Source organism: Acinonyx jubatus, chromosome C2 (genome assembly GCF_027475565.1).
Source record: "Acinonyx jubatus isolate Ajub_Pintada_27869175 chromosome C2, VMU_Ajub_asm_v1.0, whole genome shotgun sequence".
Classification (NCBI taxonomy): domain Eukaryota; kingdom Metazoa; phylum Chordata; class Mammalia; order Carnivora; family Felidae; genus Acinonyx; species Acinonyx jubatus.
Window position 1 is genome coordinate 81,529,052 of NC_069384.1, and position 17,793 is coordinate 81,546,844.

The window sequence follows — 17,793 nt, forward strand, 5'->3', positions numbered from 1 at the left end:
TCCCCAGACTGCCCAGGGCACCCCCTCCCTCCCCACCAGAACATCTCCCTAGTTAGAACAGGGAATGAGAATCCACGTTTTAAGTCACACCTCAAAGGCTCAGCGATGGACTCCTTCCCACCTAGCCCTCTTGCTGAGTTCATCCTTGCATCTCAGGCTTAGCACAACACAGGGGACTCAAAAAGGAAACAGAAAATTTTGAATGAGTACTTGGTAAGATGGGGAGTCACAGAGACTTCTCTGCCTCAGAGGTAGGGCAGGAACAGGGGAAGGATGTAGGAGGATCACAGCTGGGCAGTCCTAGAGAGTGTCGTCGAGGGGTGGACACCTTCCCTCCAGGACAGGCAGATGGGTGGCTGGGGCACCTGACTTCTCCCTCCTATACCACTGCAGGCAGTCCAGGGGAAGACAGGGGGACAGCTGCCCCCTCTACCCATCACAGCTCCGACCTGGTCTCTAGGGAATACACAGGGGGAGTCCTGTCCAGCCCCTCCCCCTCAGCCTGGGCCCAACCTCCTCCACTCCCCAAGCAACCCCCCTCCCCCCAGGCCAAATCTGGCCAATTTGTTCTAAGACTGGGTTCTGGTTTCATAGCCTCATTTGAATGATTTCCAACCAGAATTCCTGCCTCCTTTGCAAAGCTCTGCCCTCCCATCCCCCAGCCTCCCTGCCGCCTGGGCTGCTGCCTCGGCCAAGGCTGGTATGGAAGGAGAAGTGATGACCTGACCACCCCCACCCAATCTGAAATGACACAAGCCATCCCCCCTTCCCCTCTGGGCACTCCTGGCCTCCACACAGCTTGCAACCCCAAAAAGGAGGCTGCCGGCTCAGCTCTGTCTCAGGCCTGAGAATGTGGGAGCTCAGGCTCTGTTGGCAGTCTCCTCTGGGGCCTCAGTCACCCTACCTGTGCCAGGAGCAGATGATGTTCTAGATCTGAGCCCAGAGCCCAGCCCTCCCCACAATAGCCTTTAGTTGCCAAATTAGAGTGAATGCCATACTACTAGCCCTCCCTGCCTGCCCCTGAACACATTCTCTAGCCCCCAGGAATAGGAAACTCTCTGTTTCAGATACCAGAGAAAGGGTGTCAAGGGGAAGCTTCCCCTTAACAGCCGGACTTGTGTGTGTGTGGGGGGGGGGGAATAAATTACAGGCAGCCCCCAGGGTGCTCTTTCATTCTTACCAACAGAGAGATCAGGCAGAGATTCTGTTCCCTGACCTCTTTCTAGTGACTGTATTCTGACCCAGAGTCAGAGCTCCTTGGGGTAGGGGGTCTCTCTTCCTCCAGGCCCTATGCCAAGAAGGTAAGCCGAAGGAAGTTTCTCCCTTTGTTTACAAAAGAGGGGTATGAGGCCCAGAGATATTTAGCAAATTAAGATCACACAGCAGGACTTGAGCCACAGGCTGATGTGTCCACCACCCCACACTGCCAAGTCTGGCTCAGACTGGAGGGCACTCGTCAGCCCTCCTCCCTCCGAGGGGGCAGCTGAGCAACCATCTGCAAACCCCTCCCCTGGGAGGTGATCCTGGAGACGGGTCCAACAATCTGTTCTGCAGTTCAGGTGTGTCATTTCCTGAGCCCTCAGGTGGGGGCTGGGGTTGGGTATGGCCCTGCTGGCACCTGTTCAGCACCTTCATTTCACACATGCAGAACCGGGCTTCCGGTACAGGGCTGCAAGTGCAGCCAGGAGCCCTGGGGCTGAGTTAAACAGAACAGCACCCCAGTCCTCCCCATGCCACGACAGCCTCTTGCCTCCTCTTCTAGACCCTTGTGGGCTCCCTCTCTTCAAGGCCCCCCTCTCAGGTACCACTCTTATCAAGTCTCAGACAGCCTGGGTTCAGATACAGGCTCTAACTTTTACTAGGCATGGGACCTCAGGTAAGTTCTTTCCCTGAGCCTGTTTCCTTATCTGTAAAATAGGGGAATACTGTCTTCCTTACAACGTCAAAGGTTGCTATGAAGAAAACTACATAAAGTCTAGGGGCGCCTGGGCGGTTCAGTAGGTTAAGCATCTGACTTTGGCTCAGGTCATGATCTCGCGATTCGTGAGCCTGAGCCCTGTGTCGGGCTCTGTGCTGTCAGCACAGAGCCCACTTCAGATCCTCTGTCGCTTCTTTTCTGCCCCTCCTCTTCCCACACATGCTCTCTCCCTCAAAATGAAGCATTTAAAAATTGTTTAGAAAATACAGATTAAAAAGTTTATATATATATATATATGTATACACATATATATATATATATATAATTAAAAAGTCTAATACAAGACATAGTCATCCCCTTCTCCTCCCTTCACATATCCTGTGTTTAAGCCTAGTACAAGCCCAGTTTAGGAGGAAAAAGTGTCCCCAGCAGAGTCAAAAGTCCAGCTATTCAATATCATAGATATCTCTGAAATCCAAGGCAAGATTCCCAGCCTCTGTTCTTTCATCTGAAAGCATAAACATGGTGTACATAAAAATGAGACAAGAGAGGTGAAATAAAACAGTGGGAAGGGAAGGGTACAAACCCCAGTTTCTGGCTTCCTTGAATGCCCATGACCCACACTGAGGTCTGATTGTGAGAGAAGGCCCATTCCTGGGTCAGGAAGAACCCTCTCCCCATTTTCCTCCCAGGGCCATTCTAGGGTCTCCATGACTCATCCTCCACAACAAGCAGCTCTTTTTTTGTTAAGCACCAAGCTGGGTGCCCTGCCTGCTGGCGCCTGGCCCAGAAAAAGGAGTCAGGAGCTCTGGGGATGGTCTGGCCTCCTCAGGGGTTCCAAGGCTAGCTCTCACTCCTACCTGCACCCTGATGCTACTTCTTTCTGCTCAAGCCTTGGAAATTTCCAAGGACCTGAACTTGTGGGGACAGGAAACAGGACACGGCTTCTCAAGGTGATTCCCATGAGGCTTTGTTGGTACCTGGAGGCCATGGGGACCCTAGACCTGTGATGTAATCATCCTCCCAAACCCATACTCTCCTAAACAGACACGGAGCAGAGGCTCCTGAGTTTATCTTCCCCCAGAAAAAAAATAAATAAATAAATCTACATACGTTATTACCTCTTAAAAGCACTTTGTTAATGGCCTACTATGTGCCTTACACTCTTTGCATCGTCTTGTTTTATTCTCTCAGTAGCCATGTGAGGTGGAGGTTAATTAGTTCATTTTACAGATAAGGAAACTCAGAAAGGCTAAGTGAGTTGTCTAAGGTCATATAGTTCCCATGTAATAGAGCTGAGGGCTTACAGTTGGATGTCTTCAGAGGTGGATACTGTCTTCAAGCTCAGAAAGGCTTTATTTCCTCCATTCTACCTGAATGCCCCTTCAAAAAATCCCTTCTCTGCCTGAGAATAGATATGGCTGTCCCACCAGCCCCACAGAGCATACCTTCCCACTGACGCTGTGCCCCTAACACTTCCTGTGATGCCTGTTAATTTCCCACTCTGATCACTACTTCCAACCCTGGCATCTGATTGGGTCCTGGGCCTCTAGGGTTAGGCCTGTTAAAGACACAACAGGGGACCGAAGGAGGAGCCCTCACAACCACCACTTGCCTTTTTCCTGCCTGGTTGTTTGAAAGGGGCTTTCCCTGGACATCAAGGCAGAAGAACAGAAAGAGAAACTGAATGGCTGAAATCCATTCCACAATGTCTCTGTACTTGGGGGTGATGGTGGGTAGATGAGGACCAAGCTTTTGTGCCTTGTTAGGGGTGGGGGGTGGGGTAGGACAGGACAGATTCTATATACTACTGTGGAAGAAATGGCCAGGAGAAGGCATAGATATATCTAAAAGAAGGTGTAGGGGCCATAATTTGTGAATTTTCTTACTCTCTTTTATAGCCCTAAATATAGGAATTCCTTCCTTTATCCATCGAACCACCTAAACATCCACTCATCCATCCAACCATCCATTCATCTAATCATCTAATTGTCTATCCATTCATTCACCTTACCATTCATCTGTCTTTCCATTCACCCATTCATTTATCTACTCATCCACCCATTCACCCATTCATCCAGCTGTCTATCTTTTCATCTATGCTTGTGTATCCATTAGTCTTTCCATCTCTCCCGTTTTTCCTTCCTTCCTTCCTTCCTTCCTTCCTTCCTTCCTTCCTTCCTTCCTTCCTTCCTTCCTTCTTGTATTTTGAGAGAGAGAGAGCCTGGGGAGGGGCTGAGATGAAATCGAGAGTTGGATACTTAACCAACTGAGCCATCCAGGCACTCCATCCATCCATCCATCCATCCACCCATCCATCCATGCATTTTCTCATCCATACACCTGCTTGCCTATCCTTTAATCCAGCCATCCATCCATCCATCCACATATCCATTCATTTATTCATTCACCTACCCATCATTCATTCATCCAACTATTCTTCTTTCGTACATATATTCACCTATCTATCCATCATTCCATCTATCCTTCCATTTACTTTTTCATCTACACATTCATGCACCCATCCATTCATCCACTTATCCACATATACACACATGAGTACATGTTTATTTTATTCCACCCATCAATACATTCATCTATTAACCCATTTTTACAGAATTAAATTAAATAATTTAATAAAGTTCTCAGCACAGTGCCTGGCACAGTAAGCATTCGATTATGGTAATCACAGTAGATTTTAAGTTTTATTTAAGAAGCAGAATAGTATGAGAATAAAAAGTATCAGCTCAGGAACAAAACTACCTGGATTCAAATCTTGGCTCTGTCACTTACTAGTACTATGACCTTGGACAAGTTACTTAATTTCTCTTAACCAAGCTTTCCCATCTGTAACACAGAAATGTTAAGAGTACATTTCAATTGAGAGTTAGAAATGTAGAGTTGTCCTGGAGATGAATTACTAAATGTAATACACTTAGAATGGTGCCCCACACATACTACTAAGCTCTCAACACATCACTATTACTATCCATTCATCCCTCAGGCATTATTGAGCCCTTATCTTGTGCCAGACCTGGGCCCATCTTCCTGTGAGACATGCATCATCAAGAAGGAGCATACATCAAGGCAGAGAAGACAAACAGGAACACACTTACAATGTACTATGATAAGGGCTCTCAGAAAGGCATGAAGGATGCTTGCAGGAGCAGTGAGCGGGGCATTCCCTACACACCCACCTCGGCCTCTTCTCTTTACTCTACAACTCTCGAAGGCAATCTTACCTGTTCTCTAAACTTGATCACTGGCCTCCATGCTCAGACCTCACTCCTGAGCTCCAGATCCATATATGCAATGCCTGCCTTACTGGGCATCTCTCCTTGAAAGCTCCAAACTTAATCCACTGTTCTCCTTCAACTATACTGTTCTTCCTGTACTTCCTGAATCTATAAATGGTCCCAAAGTACACCCAAATACCCAGTCCTCAAAATCACCCAGGCTCAGACTTCTATTGTCTCTCCCCTCCCACATCTTGCCAGTCACTAAACATGTTGCTTCTTACCTCTGCAAGATCCCTTACACCTGCCTCCTCGTCACCTCTATAACACCTCCTCCTCACCCCATCTCCATCTAGGACCTTATTACCCTTCACCTACACTGTGGCCTCCTTCCCTGCCTTCCTGCTGTCATCTCTGTGTCCGCCAGTGCATCCTACACCTGTCTCACTCCACTTCCCAAGACACCGTTCTCATGTCACTCAAAATCCATCAGTGACACTTGGAATATTTCTGTCAACCTATTACCTGTCTTTCTCCTCCACTGGATTGTAGGCTTCTTGAGGGCAGCTCACTTACCTCTACTGCCTGAAGCTCAGTGTCTGGCAAAGAGGAAATCTCAACAGGTGTCGTTGAGAGGATGCATTATTTTAGTAAACTAGGAGGTGAGAATGGAAGAAGCTGCAACTGGGGGACCTAAGTAGTATAGAAAAGTCTGTACCAGGTGCTGTCAGAGAATTTTGTTAAAAATTAGCAAAACAAGTGCTCGCTTTGGCAGCACACCTACTAAAACTTAGCAAAACAAGAAAAGGATTGGTCAGAGAGGTCATGGTGGCAATGTCTGTGAGTGAGAATAGTCCAAGTTGGGTACACCCCAGAAGGCCCCCAGGTGGGGAGAAAAAGGGATTTGGGGACCAGAGATTTCAAAACTGGGCAGACAGGAGGAAGTGGTGAGAGACTGGAATATCAGACTTCCAGTCTTGGAGATGGCTCGATGATAATAAGGATCAATGTGTAGCTCAGTGTGTTGTTGAAGGCCAATTGGAAATGAAGAAGATCACTGGAGGGGGCGCCTGGCTGGCTCAGTCAGTAGAGCATGCACTCTCAGGGTAGTGAGTTCAAGCCCCACGTTGGGCATGGAGCCTACTTTAAAAGAAGAGGAAGAAGGAGAATAAGACCACCCAGACCGCCGCCACCACCACCACCACTGGAGGTGAGAGGTCAAGCTAGAGCTGAGAAGAATCTGGTCAGCCAGGCACCCCAAGTCCAAGGAAGAAGGCTGACTGTGAACATGAGGCTCAAAAAAAATGAGGGAGGTGAGGATGAGAAGAAGGTAGTGTAGGGAAGATTTCAATAGTGGAGGTGGTTTCAAAAGTAAGCAGAGAGGACGTTGGAAGCACAGTGCTTGGGAGTGGTGCTGGAGTGGCAGTGCGGGTGGGAGTCGCAGGGTATGTGGGAGGCCGTGGTGTCTGGGGAAAGTCAGCTTCTGTACCCCCACATTCCTGGAGACACACCCTTGCCTGGTCCTCCAGGCCAGTACCTCTCTCACCTGCCCCAAGTTCAGTGCCCAGAGGAGGGAAAGGGGTTCAGGGACAATTGTTTCCTGCCTCTCCTTCTCCCTGTCAGGGCAGGATAAAGTGGGGTAGGGGGTCTTCCCCAGCCCCCAGTAGTCAGGGTCGGGGCAGCCACCTCTAGGCTGATGTCACAGCAGGCCTTCAGCCAGAGCCTGAGTCTGTTTTCATTCCTGCCCCATGAGAAGGGAATAATTAATGAGAAACAGAGAGGGGCAGGGAGGGGAAGTAGAGGGACAGAGCTCTTGCCTGTCAGACCTGTGCCCCCACCCCCAAGCTGGAACCCTATGCATTCCTGGACTGTGCTCCTACTGATGCCTTCAGTGCCTGGGACCCAGCTCTCCTCTCTCCTCTTCCCTCTCTGAAAAAGGAAAGCTTAGGTAGCCATTGCCCATGTGTGCAGAGCCCTCTCCTTGTGGGGAGAGTGTCAATTTGAAGTGACCCAGGAAGGGCCTGGGTGTGCCATAGAGGTGCAGCACTTCTAGGTTCCCCTGGGCCCTCTTCCAAGGTATCCTGCTAGAGTGGGAAGAACCCAGAATAGTGGATAGGTTAGATCCAATTCAGATCTTGGCTTTGCCGTTGACTGGCTCTGGGACCTCAGGCAACCCATGTAATCTTTCTGAGCTCTTCTGTAGAAATGGGGATAGAACACATCACAGGTACTCAGAAATGCCTGTGGACAAATGTGCCTTGAGGCAGGGAAGAGGTAGAGCAGAGGGCTACAGAAGTGGTGACAGATAGGGTGCCAAAGGGACACTGCGGAGCCGTAGAACTGCTGGGACCAGGTGCCCATGACCGGCCCTCTGGGCTATGAGAAGTAAATGGCCGAGCTGGGGATGAATTATGAGGAAGGGAAGGCTTAGTCAATGGCATATGTCTATGACCCTGTTCCTTCCTCATCCTCTGAGTTAGAATGGTCTCCGTGCCCCTAGACTGCCCTGCTCGTACAAGCCCCAAGACTTTTGCACAGACTGTTTCCTTCTCCCTTCCTGCTAACTGCTAATAGCCTCTAAGGCTTAATTTAGGTCCCCTTTTCAAGCACCCTTCTTTGACAGAATTCCCAGCCTGAGTCCCTTCCTTACAGTTCCTGGTGCTTATCTAGCTGCAGCACTTACTGTACCACATTCCGTCAGCTGATTTATCTATCAGTGATCCCCTCTGAGCTGTGTGCACCTCCAAGGAATAGGAGCTATAGCTGGTTCACCTCTGTATCCCCAACTCCATACACTGGGACTGGCATACAGAAGGGTCCAACTGAATAAATGAATGAGTGAGGGAGGGAGTGAATGAAGATATGCTCAGGTTCAGATACCAAAAGTTTAAAAGGACTTGGAGGGCAATGGGGGCCCCAGCTCCCTCTCCTGGGCACCAGATAACTGGTTAAAGGACCCTCAGCCTTGCCCAAGACTAGCTCAGGTCTCTAGAGCTGTGATTTGGTCCCACATCCATTAACATTTGCCTTGACTTGTAATTTTATACATTTCTTGGTATGACTATGTGAGTAACATCCATGTTCCTATTAGACTGAGTTCTTTTAAGCAGTGGCTATCTCTATTTTTGCTCATCACAAATTCCTAGTGCCCAGCAAAGCACCTGGCACATAGACATCCAGTAAACTTCACCTGAAGAATGAGTGAATATTGGGGAGGAGCCCCCCCCCAAGCCAGATCCCAGATCAGTGTGCTAAGGGGATAGATGCAGAAACCACATTCCCTCCACAACTTGCTGGATTCTCTACCTCTTAATGGACTTTTGCACCCTTGTTGCCTTCAAACCACCCAAGCCCCAACAGTCCTATCCCAGGAAGTGGGCCAGGGCCTGGGCTAGGCCTGCAGGAAAATGTCTAGCACCCTGTGCATGGAAAGGGGATGGTGGATTTCCCCCAAGTGCCTTGGTTTATTCAGCTCCTGCTATGCGTCAAGCACTATTCAGCATTTTCCTATCTTTTCCTATAAGTTATTTACACTTCATACTAATAAAAATATTAGCTGCAATTTTTGAGTACTTCCTATGATCTTGGCACATACTTTACATTCATTAACCGACTTAATGTTTGTAACAGTCTCATGAAGTAGGAATGATTACTACACCTTTTTACAGATGAGAGCATTGAGGCACAGAGAAGTCAACCTGCCCAAGGTCACAGACTAAGAAGCTGGGCCTTGACCCCAGGTCTGCCTAGACTCTAAATCTGCAGCCCTTCCCACTGCACTACCCCAGTCCCCCCAGATTTCCAGTTTCTAATCCAGGGTCTGGCCATTCAGGCTTAGATCTAAGGGCTGCTGTCCAGGTCCTTCTCCCTGGAGCCACCCCTGTTGGAGGGAGACACTGCTTGGAGCAGTTTACTTTCCCTACCTGTCCATACTCTGAGTTTAGGTCATTTGGGGCTGCAACTGCCCCTCTGGGGCAGATGGGATAAGAGAGGTGTGCCAGAGTGCCTCTCCCCCAGCCTCAATACTCCCTCCTTCCACTGGCTTCCCTTTTTAAGCACTAACTTGGGAGATCTAATTTTCTGCCCCCAGGAGTGTGTAATTAACTAAGACTGGACAGAATAAGACTGCACTACCTCTCATTCCTTTTCTGTCCCCAGAAAAGACAGACCCCTCCTGAATACCCTCATTCTTTCTCTCCCCTAACCACGCCCCACCCCTCCCTGCTTCACTGCTCAGAGGTCTTGAGGACTCAACCCAACCCCCAGGGAGATACAGGTTAGCTGGCTTAGGCCTCTCAGGTAGGAATGCACCAGAGCAGGGCCTTCAAGGAGGGGTCGGCTTTAGTGCTTTGTGGTCTTTGCATCCCTTCCCCCACCTCTTCTCAGTCACGGAAGCTCTAGCCGCGTGTAGGTTGGGTAGTTGGGACAGAGGGTCTTATAACTGAGGACGTGTGAACCTGAATAAAGGAGGTGACTTAGACACATGGTGTGAGTATGGCTTGGGTAAGTGTAGGGTGTCCCTGTCTGCTGTTTCAGTGGTTAAGGAGAGAGGTGGGCATGCAAGGGAGTACAAATCTGAACACACATGGAGGGAGGTATGTGCGGTGAGCTGCATAGGGCACATCCAACAGAATGCCTTACGTACCCCGGATTTCTGGAGTCAAGACGTCCCTCGACATCCCTAGAAATCTTCGGCCTGGGGTGCACACACCAAGTGCCCTCTCTGTAGGGCTCCTGGCCCCCAGTTCCTCTGGTGGAGCTCCACGTCCACCATCCCGCCCTCCTTGCGGACCCAGTAGGGGGCGATATCTTACCTCTCCGGGTGGAGCCCCCATCCCAGGCTCCCGCTAAGACTATTAAAGTGACGGGTAGGGCGCTGAGGGAGTCAGTCCAGGAGACATGAGCCACGGGCCCTTCCTCACCTCGGAGCCTCAGGAGCAGGAAGTGGACACTTGAGCAGGCGCTTGGAGGGCCCCTCCCCTTTATCTGTACCCTCAGTCCGGGAATGCCGCGCGGGGTGTGCAGGACGCCACTCCGCATCGCGTCCCCTCCCCTGGCCGCCCGAGACACCTCGCGCTGTTGACAGTTCTGGCGCCTGGGTCCAAGGCGACCTGGGGGGTTGGGGGGGCGGGAGGGGAGCGCACCGTCCCCGTCACCCCCCACCCTCGGCAGTCCCCCGCCAGGGAAGGAGGGTTCCGCGGAGGAGCTCGGTGCCCACCCACCTCCCGACCCTCGGGGACGCGGAGGACAGAGCCTGAAGGGGCGCCCCTCCCCCGGACCAGCCACTGCAGCGCGGCGCTCGGCTCCGTGGGGGGAATGCTAAGGAGCGGGCGCGGCGGGAGCAGCGGAGCGCGGGAGCGCGCGGCGGAGGGGCTGGAGCGGGCGGGGAGCCCGCACCGCGAGCCGCCCGCCGCCGGCTCCCCTGCGCCTGCTCTCAGCACGCTGGTCCGCCCGACTCGGAGGGCCTGTTCCCCTGCGCCTGAAGTAGCTACCCCTTGCCTCCCCGTCCGCAGCAGCGCCACCCCCGGACTACCGCCCCCACTGAGAACTCTGCCCTGCCAGGAAATGTCCGGGAGATGTGTGGGGCCCGCGGCGCATGAACCCGGAGATCTACGGGGCTTTGTCCACGCCCCTCCCCCTACCGGGTCCGGCCAAGACTCTGATTTAGGGAATGCGGGTACCTTGGAAACCTGTTCCACGCCCTGCAGAGGTTTACTGCCAGAGTGTCCCTCCTGACACTGGGAAAAACGACTGCACTTGCCTCCCTCCAACTTGTGTGTTTCTGCATCCAAGGGGCCTCTGCGCGCCGCCCCCCCCCCCCCCCAATTTCTCCTTTGACATTTCCAGAAGCTGTTTTCCTAATCCTCTCCCTGGTTCTTGTTATTTATCCTCTGAACCTTTCAAGTGTGCAGGCAGTCTCTGGGTGGGAATCCCAGCCCCAGGACTCACTGGCTCAGCGACTTTGGGCAAGTTACTTAACCTCTCCCTTTCCTCCTCTGTAAAAAAGAGATAAAAATACTTCCTTCCTTGGCTGGTTGTTGTGAGATTAAATAAAGATCCATGTATAAATGGAGCATTTTAGCCCAGTGCCTGGAGCATAGTAAGCGCTCAGTAAAGAGTACCCACACTTCCGGTCTGATGCTTGCTGAAAGGAGCTAGCCTCTGCATCTCAACACCAGTGGTCTCTTGAGCCCTTTGTCCAACGCCACGTGACCTTGGGAGCTGACCAACCCCTTCCACCCTCCACTCCCTCAAAGACAATGGGTGTGAAAGGGCTCTGTCACACCATGCCGACTCCAGCATCTGCCCTGGCCCCGGGAACACCTGGGCCTGAGAAGGCAGGAAGTCAGGGGCAGTTTGCTTTCTACTGTTACCACCCACTTCCAAGAAGTTAGATGCAATAAGGCCAAAGCACAAAAGGGAAGGTGAGCCTGGCTAGGCCCAAAACTGGTCTCCCAATGACTCCAGAGAATTCTGAAGAGGGCTGGCGCTGAGGGACTGTGAACCTGAGGTCATGAGAGAATCCTGCCTCAGGAGGTGCAAAGAGAAGGGGCAAGAGAATCATCTTATTGCCTTTATTCCGCTGTCGGCCCAGCTGGCCCCACTGCAGGGCACAGGGCCAATCTTTTACACACTCACCCATGCTCTCTGTGCAGGTCCGTGCATGCACAGACACACACACACACACACACACACACACACACACACACATATACACACACACACAAACACACTCACATACACACCCAAACTCTGGCTCTGAGAGTCAGTCTCTGGGGGGCAAGGGGCTACTCCTCAGCCTGCCCCTGCCTGCCCTTTTATGACAGCACCAAGGGCGGGGGTGGGGCAGGGCCCTCAGCCCCCAGAACAAGTCCCTGTGCAAACTGGAGGTGCCAGCTGGCTTCAGGATGGGGTGTCACATTTCCCCATTCCCTGGAGTCCCCTCCTCCAGTTCCTGAGGGAGGGACTGCTCTCTGCCTACCTGGGGGGCCAGACCCCTGCCAGGGCTGGGCCCTATAGAACCCAGGCTTATCCTCCACCTGACCCTGCCAGGACCTTCAGCACTGAAGAACAGCGAAGTCTGAGGTGGTGGGTATCCCCCACTGGAGAGCAGGAAGGCCTGGGCCCTGAGGGGCTTGGGGAGGGGTCATCACCCCCTCTCCTAATCCATCTTCAATATGAAGAGGTTTGGGACACACTTCCTGGGGAGGGAGCACAGGCTTGTAGGAGAAGTCCCAGCTTGGGCCTTCCCCAAACTTCCATCTTCTGGGCCACAGCCTAAGGCCAGGCATCCAAAAGTCCAAAAGTCCAGCCGGCTGGTCAGAGTCCCTGCACAGTCCTTGGGGGAGTACCCACCCCGTGGGAGTCAGGTGTCAGACCTGCACGGGCAGTGTCTGGTTCATCTGCAGCCGCATGTCCTGGATACTGCTAAGGATCTTCTTCTGGTGGCCAGCCAAGGTGACCCCAATCCGCAGCAGGTCTCTGCAGATGGACCAAGGGCAGGGTCAGTCCCTCCCCTCCTGCCCACCACTCTGGGCCCTGCACAGGTCCCCCTGCCCTACCCCACCAAATCCGAGGCACACTCACTCTGCGGTCATCTGAGCTACCAGGTCAAAGGATGCAAACCCCGCGCTGACAAAGCTCTCCTTGTACCGCCCCATCTTGATGGCATCTAGCCAGTCACCAACTGTCGTGAAGGTCGTGTAATCCGGGACCGTGCGGTCTAGGAGGGGCTGTGACATGCTGTGGGGAGAAGAGAGAGACTTGGTGAATCCTGATGGCAAGGGAAGCAGGGGTAGGACTGCTGCCTCAAAAGCAGAGTGGGAAAAGAGGCAGAAATACTGACCCAGACTGGGCACTGGCGATGACCTTGAGGCTGGCAGCATTTCGGATGAGTTTGTCCAGGGTGTTGACGATCTGGGAGAATTTGGGCCTGAGGTTCCGGTCCCGTACCCAGCAGTCCAGCATGAGCTGGTGCAGTGCCGTGGGGCAGTCCATGGGTGGGGGCAGCCGGTAATCCTGCTCTACAGCATTGATGACCTGAACAGAGAATAGGGAAACCTGGAGTGAGCTGCCGTTTTGCCCCACAAGGGCTCCCACCCACTTGACCACTCTGGCTGGCCCCACTCACATCCTGGTTGCTCATGTCCCAGTAGGGTCGCTCTCCATAGCTCATGACCTCCCACATGACGATTCCATAGCTCCAGACATCACTAGCAGAGGTGAACTTCCGATAGGCTATGGCCTCTGGGGCAGTCCAGCGGATGGGGATCTTCCCGCCCTGGTGGGGGGGGCACACGCCCTTCACCCTATGACTCGGGGCTGGTCCCCAGCCCCGAGCCCCTGCCTGGTTGGCCCCGCCCCCGGTCTCCCTCCCAGCTGCTTCCTGTACCAGGGAGCTGGTGTAGGTAGGATCAGAAGGATCATCCTCCAGGAAGCGGGAGAGGCCGAAGTCTGAGACTTTGCAGACCAAGTTGCTGTTGACAAGAATGTTGCGGGCAGCCAGGTCTCGGTGCACGTAGTTCATCTCGGACAGGTATTTCATGCCAGCAGCAATGCCCCGCAACATGCCCACCAGCTGGATGACTGTGAACTGTCCGTCGTTGAGCTAGAGGCAACACACAGGCTCAGGTGGGCCCACCACTTCCCTACTGGCCCAGGGCGTGCCCAACTGTGTGTATACAACATCCCAGGAAACCCCAGTGAGGATCCAAATAGCTCCGACCACTCTCATTTTACAAACAAGGTAGCTCAAACGCAGAGAGATTAAGTAAAGCCTGAGGTCACACAGGCAGTAGTGGACAGAGTCAGGATGAGAACTTTGGTCTTTCTGGCTCTGAGGCCCTGGCTGCTTCCCTGCACCATGCCACCTCGGTGAATATTTGCAGACTTGAAGAGGGTAGGGTCTGTCTAACCTTGTGGAAGGGTGTGGTCTGCCCAACCCAGCTCTCTGGGGGAGGGGAGGGAGTTGAGAGAGCTGCCTCTTACCCGGAGGAAGGAGTCCAGGGCACAATTCTCCATGAACTCGGTGAGAATCATGACTGGCCGACTTTTAGTGACCACGCCCTCTAGCCGGATTATGTTGGGGTGGTCAAACTGACCCATGATGGAGGCCTCACTTAGGAAGTCCCGCCGCTGCCTCTCCGTGTAGCCCACCTTCAGCGTCTTGATGGCCACAAACACCTCCCTGCGGCCTGGCTGTTTTAGGCGACCCCGACAGACTTCCCCAAATTCCCCTGCAGGGCAAAGGGCATAAGTAGGAAGTGGCTTCTGGGTTTGGCCCTGTCCCCAGTGCATGCCGGTCCCTCCCCAGGGTAACCCCAGCCTCTCCTCCCCACTGTGCCCCAGGGGGACTCACCAGCTCCAATCACTTCCTCGATCTTGACACAGGACACATCGATTTCCTTGGCAAATTCCCGCACCGCCTCATTAGGGTCCTCGTAGGTAAAAGGGTCAATATAAACCTTCATTCCAGGAGCAACTAGAGGAAAGAAAAGTGGGCATGAGGGACTTTGGGCTAGGGCTGGGGACAGTGAGGGAACTCTTCAGGCTGCACCCTCAGGCCCAGGGTACTGCCCCATGCTCTCACCCTGATGGGAGCACATTTTGCACTCTCCCTACTAAGTCTGCTCCATATTCCTCTCTGCTGGAGTCCCATTTGGGCCCCTCCCCACCATCCCCTCCGTGGGAATCAGTGACCATAAAAGTTAGACACCGAGGAACTTATTCTTCTTTCTCTCTCATCTCTCATCATGTCAAAACCTCTCTCAGATTCATTCTTCCCCTCATTCCCACTGCCCCTGACCTTATCCAGACCTTCAACACTCAGACTCTTGCAATAGTCTCCCAGCTGGGCTCTCTGCCTCTGGACTTTTCCCACCAATCTATCCAGCATACCTGTCTTCCTAAAACAATACTCGCATTGTATTACTCCGAAGCTTGAGAGCCTTTCGGATTACCTATAGTGGAGTCAAGTCCAAACTCCTCTGCCTGCCTTTCACGACCCTCTGACGACTGGCCACAACTACCCAGCCTTGCTCCCTGGCAGCTGTCAAACCAGTCTTCTCACTGCCCCCACAGTCGGGCACTCTCCCCACCCCACCCACTGCCTTCCAGAGGCTCCTCTAGCCAGGAATGCTCTCTCCCACCTGTCTAAACCCTGCTCAACCCGCCTGGCGTAGCTCAGCCCAAGGCCACCTCCTCCAGGAAGGCTTCCTCTTTTCTGAGCTCTTACTGTCCTTGGTAACAGGAACACCCAGCTTAACACTTAATTGTTCTTTCCTTTTTTTCCTGTGTGTACAATTCCTGTCTTTCTCATAGGATTAACTGCCTTTGAGGAAAGGGGTCACTTCTCATTCATCTCTGGGGCTAGCAGGAGTGAGGCAGGGGCTCAGGAAACAGCCCTTGAGTGGAAGCAGGAGGGGCTGTCTGGGATAGAAGTACAATGGACGAAACCCCAGGCAGGGAAAAGGATATCTCCCAGCCCCACAGGGACCAAGGGAATGTTGGGGGCCGGGGGAGGAAACAGGGTGAAGAGACAAACTCACTGTATTGCTGTAGCTTCTCTGTGTACTCCGAATCAGAGCTGTGCCGCTGCTTCCTGGAGGGGGCAGGATGGAGGCGAGGCCTGAGACAAGTCCAAGAACTCCCTTTGTTCAGGGAACCCTCGGGCTCACAAGAGGGGCAGGGTGCACAGGGGACGGCCCGGTGTCTGGTCCCACAGTCAGTGGTAACAGCAGCCACCGGGTCTCCGGGTAAGGGGCTTGGTGGACTTGGTCCCCCAGGGGATCTGCCAGGAAAAAGGCAGGGGACAGTATGAGGACATGGGCGTGAACTAGAGAGGGCCTTGCCAGCAAGGAGAGCCTGGGCCCACCAAGGGCCTCTGTGGCATGGGGGCTCTACGGTGCCAAAGGGAAGCTCTTGCCAGCCCATGGGAGCAACTCGGGCCTGAGAGTACCTGAGGCAGACGACAGCGATGACCACGACAGCCACCACGAAGACAAGTCCAGCTGTGGCAGAACCCACAATGAGGGGAAGTTGCTCCTGGAGCTGCTGGGCACCAGAGCCTGGAGACGAGGAGGGAACTGGTAAGTGGGGGGATGGAAAGTATTAGGTGAGCGGGAGCAGGCACAGTGGGCTACGTACCTCTCTCACTTGTGGTCTCAAACTCAGCAGGACGGCTGTACTGCCCGTAGCCAGCTACGGTGCGGGCACGGACCTGGACCACATAGCGGGCATCAGGCCGCAGCCCATCCAGCTGCACGGAGTTCTTCTGGCTGGTCACCGTAGAGGCAATGCCCTCACTCTGCAACACCAGGAGGAATGAGGCACCTCAGTGGGTCCTGAGGCTCATCAGCCCCCGCCAGCCCTGGGCCTACCTGTGGCTGCCTCAGTACCTGAGACCTGGCTCCCAAGGGCCCCTGACCCTATCTGGGGGTAATCTTCTCACCCCAAGGCATCCTCCTGCCCCTCAGGGCTCTGACCTTCTCAAAGTACTTCATCTCATAGTCCAGGATGACTCCGTTGGGCCGCTCTGGGGGTGCCCAGGACAAGGTCAGGCTGCTGCCTGAGCTGCTGTGCAGATGTAGAGTAGGCACTTCAGATGGGGCTATGGGAAGAGACAGGGCGGGGGCTCACAATGGGCTCCTTGGGCCCTGGCATCCTTCCCAAGGACCCAGTTCCCATGGGACCCCTGGTGGTCCACTGACAAGCAACCTAAGCTCTGTGTGGGAGAAAATGACCCAGGCCCTACCCTCCCGTGTCGCCTCCTCACCAGCCTGGTTGGTGGTGATATTCACAGCCGCATAGCGGGGGGGCAGAGGGCTCTTGCCCGAGACGCCATTGACTGCCTGCACTTCAAAGGTGTAGCGCGTGTGGGCCAGCAGATGGCTGATGTGGACCCGGCGCTCTGTCAGGCCCAGCTGCCGAGGCACAAACTCCACATTGTCATCACAGCGAGAGCAGGTTGAGGCACCCGTGGCCCCAGGGCCCCCACGGCACTTCTTGCAGATGACGTTGTATAGGAGGTCGTCCCGGCCACCCAGGTCCCGGGGTTCGCTCCACTCAAGGATCAGCGAGGTCTCATTCACGTTGGAGATCACACCCCGAGGAGGGGATGGCACCGCTGGAGGGAAAGTGGAGGGAGAGGGCAGTGAGCTTGGGCCACAGCACCACCCTTCCACCCAGAGTTCCTGCATACGACAAGCTGCTTCCCACCTCCTTGCCTTGGTCTCTGCTCTAATAAGCAAAATATCTCTCCTACACTTCTTCGCTGGGAAGACTATAGTTAGCCTTTGAGGCCCAACTTGAGGTGTCACCTCCTCTTGGAAGCCTTCCTTGATTCTTCCTCCTCCTGTCCTCTGCACTCCCATAACACAATTCCTGGGCATCCTTCCAGCCCAGCACTTAACACATTATATGGTCATTATCTGTTCTCACATGTGCTTCTCCCACCAGGTGGCAAGCTCCTATAGGACTGTGACTGTATCTTATTTTCCGCCACATTCCAGGCCGCCTGGCACAATGGCTGGCACCAAAGGCCGCAGCAGGGAGAAGGCAGGACACTAGGCTGCCCAGGGATATGAGGCCAACAGTTAGCATTGGGCCAAGAGAACGGCAGTTCTACACAGCGCAAGGAGC

At 53.5% G+C, this 17,793-nt stretch overlaps 1 protein-coding gene across 1 annotated transcript in view; it reads right to left on the reverse strand.

Moving 5' to 3' along the window:
* Window positions 1–3,161: 3,161 nt before the first annotated feature.
* Window positions 3,162–17,793, reverse strand: part of EPHB3 (EPH receptor B3) — a 28,497-nt gene continuing 13,865 nt past the window's right edge. The window contains exons 5-16 of the mRNA XM_027061278.2: window positions 16,928–17,278; window positions 16,638–16,762; window positions 16,300–16,459; window positions 16,112–16,220; window positions 15,702–15,754; window positions 14,513–14,635; window positions 14,143–14,390; window positions 13,547–13,762; window positions 13,286–13,435; window positions 13,001–13,194; window positions 12,742–12,897; window positions 3,162–12,636 (exon numbers count right to left, since the gene is read on the reverse strand). Coding sequence (XP_026917079.2) covers window positions 12,528–12,636; window positions 12,742–12,897; window positions 13,001–13,194; window positions 13,286–13,435; window positions 13,547–13,762; window positions 14,143–14,390; window positions 14,513–14,635; window positions 15,702–15,754; window positions 16,112–16,220; window positions 16,300–16,459; window positions 16,638–16,762; window positions 16,928–17,278 — 1,994 coding nt within the window. The 3' untranslated portion in view covers window positions 3,162–12,527. The remainder of the gene's footprint in view (window positions 12,637–12,741; window positions 12,898–13,000; window positions 13,195–13,285; window positions 13,436–13,546; window positions 13,763–14,142; window positions 14,391–14,512; window positions 14,636–15,701; window positions 15,755–16,111; window positions 16,221–16,299; window positions 16,460–16,637; window positions 16,763–16,927; window positions 17,279–17,793) is intronic.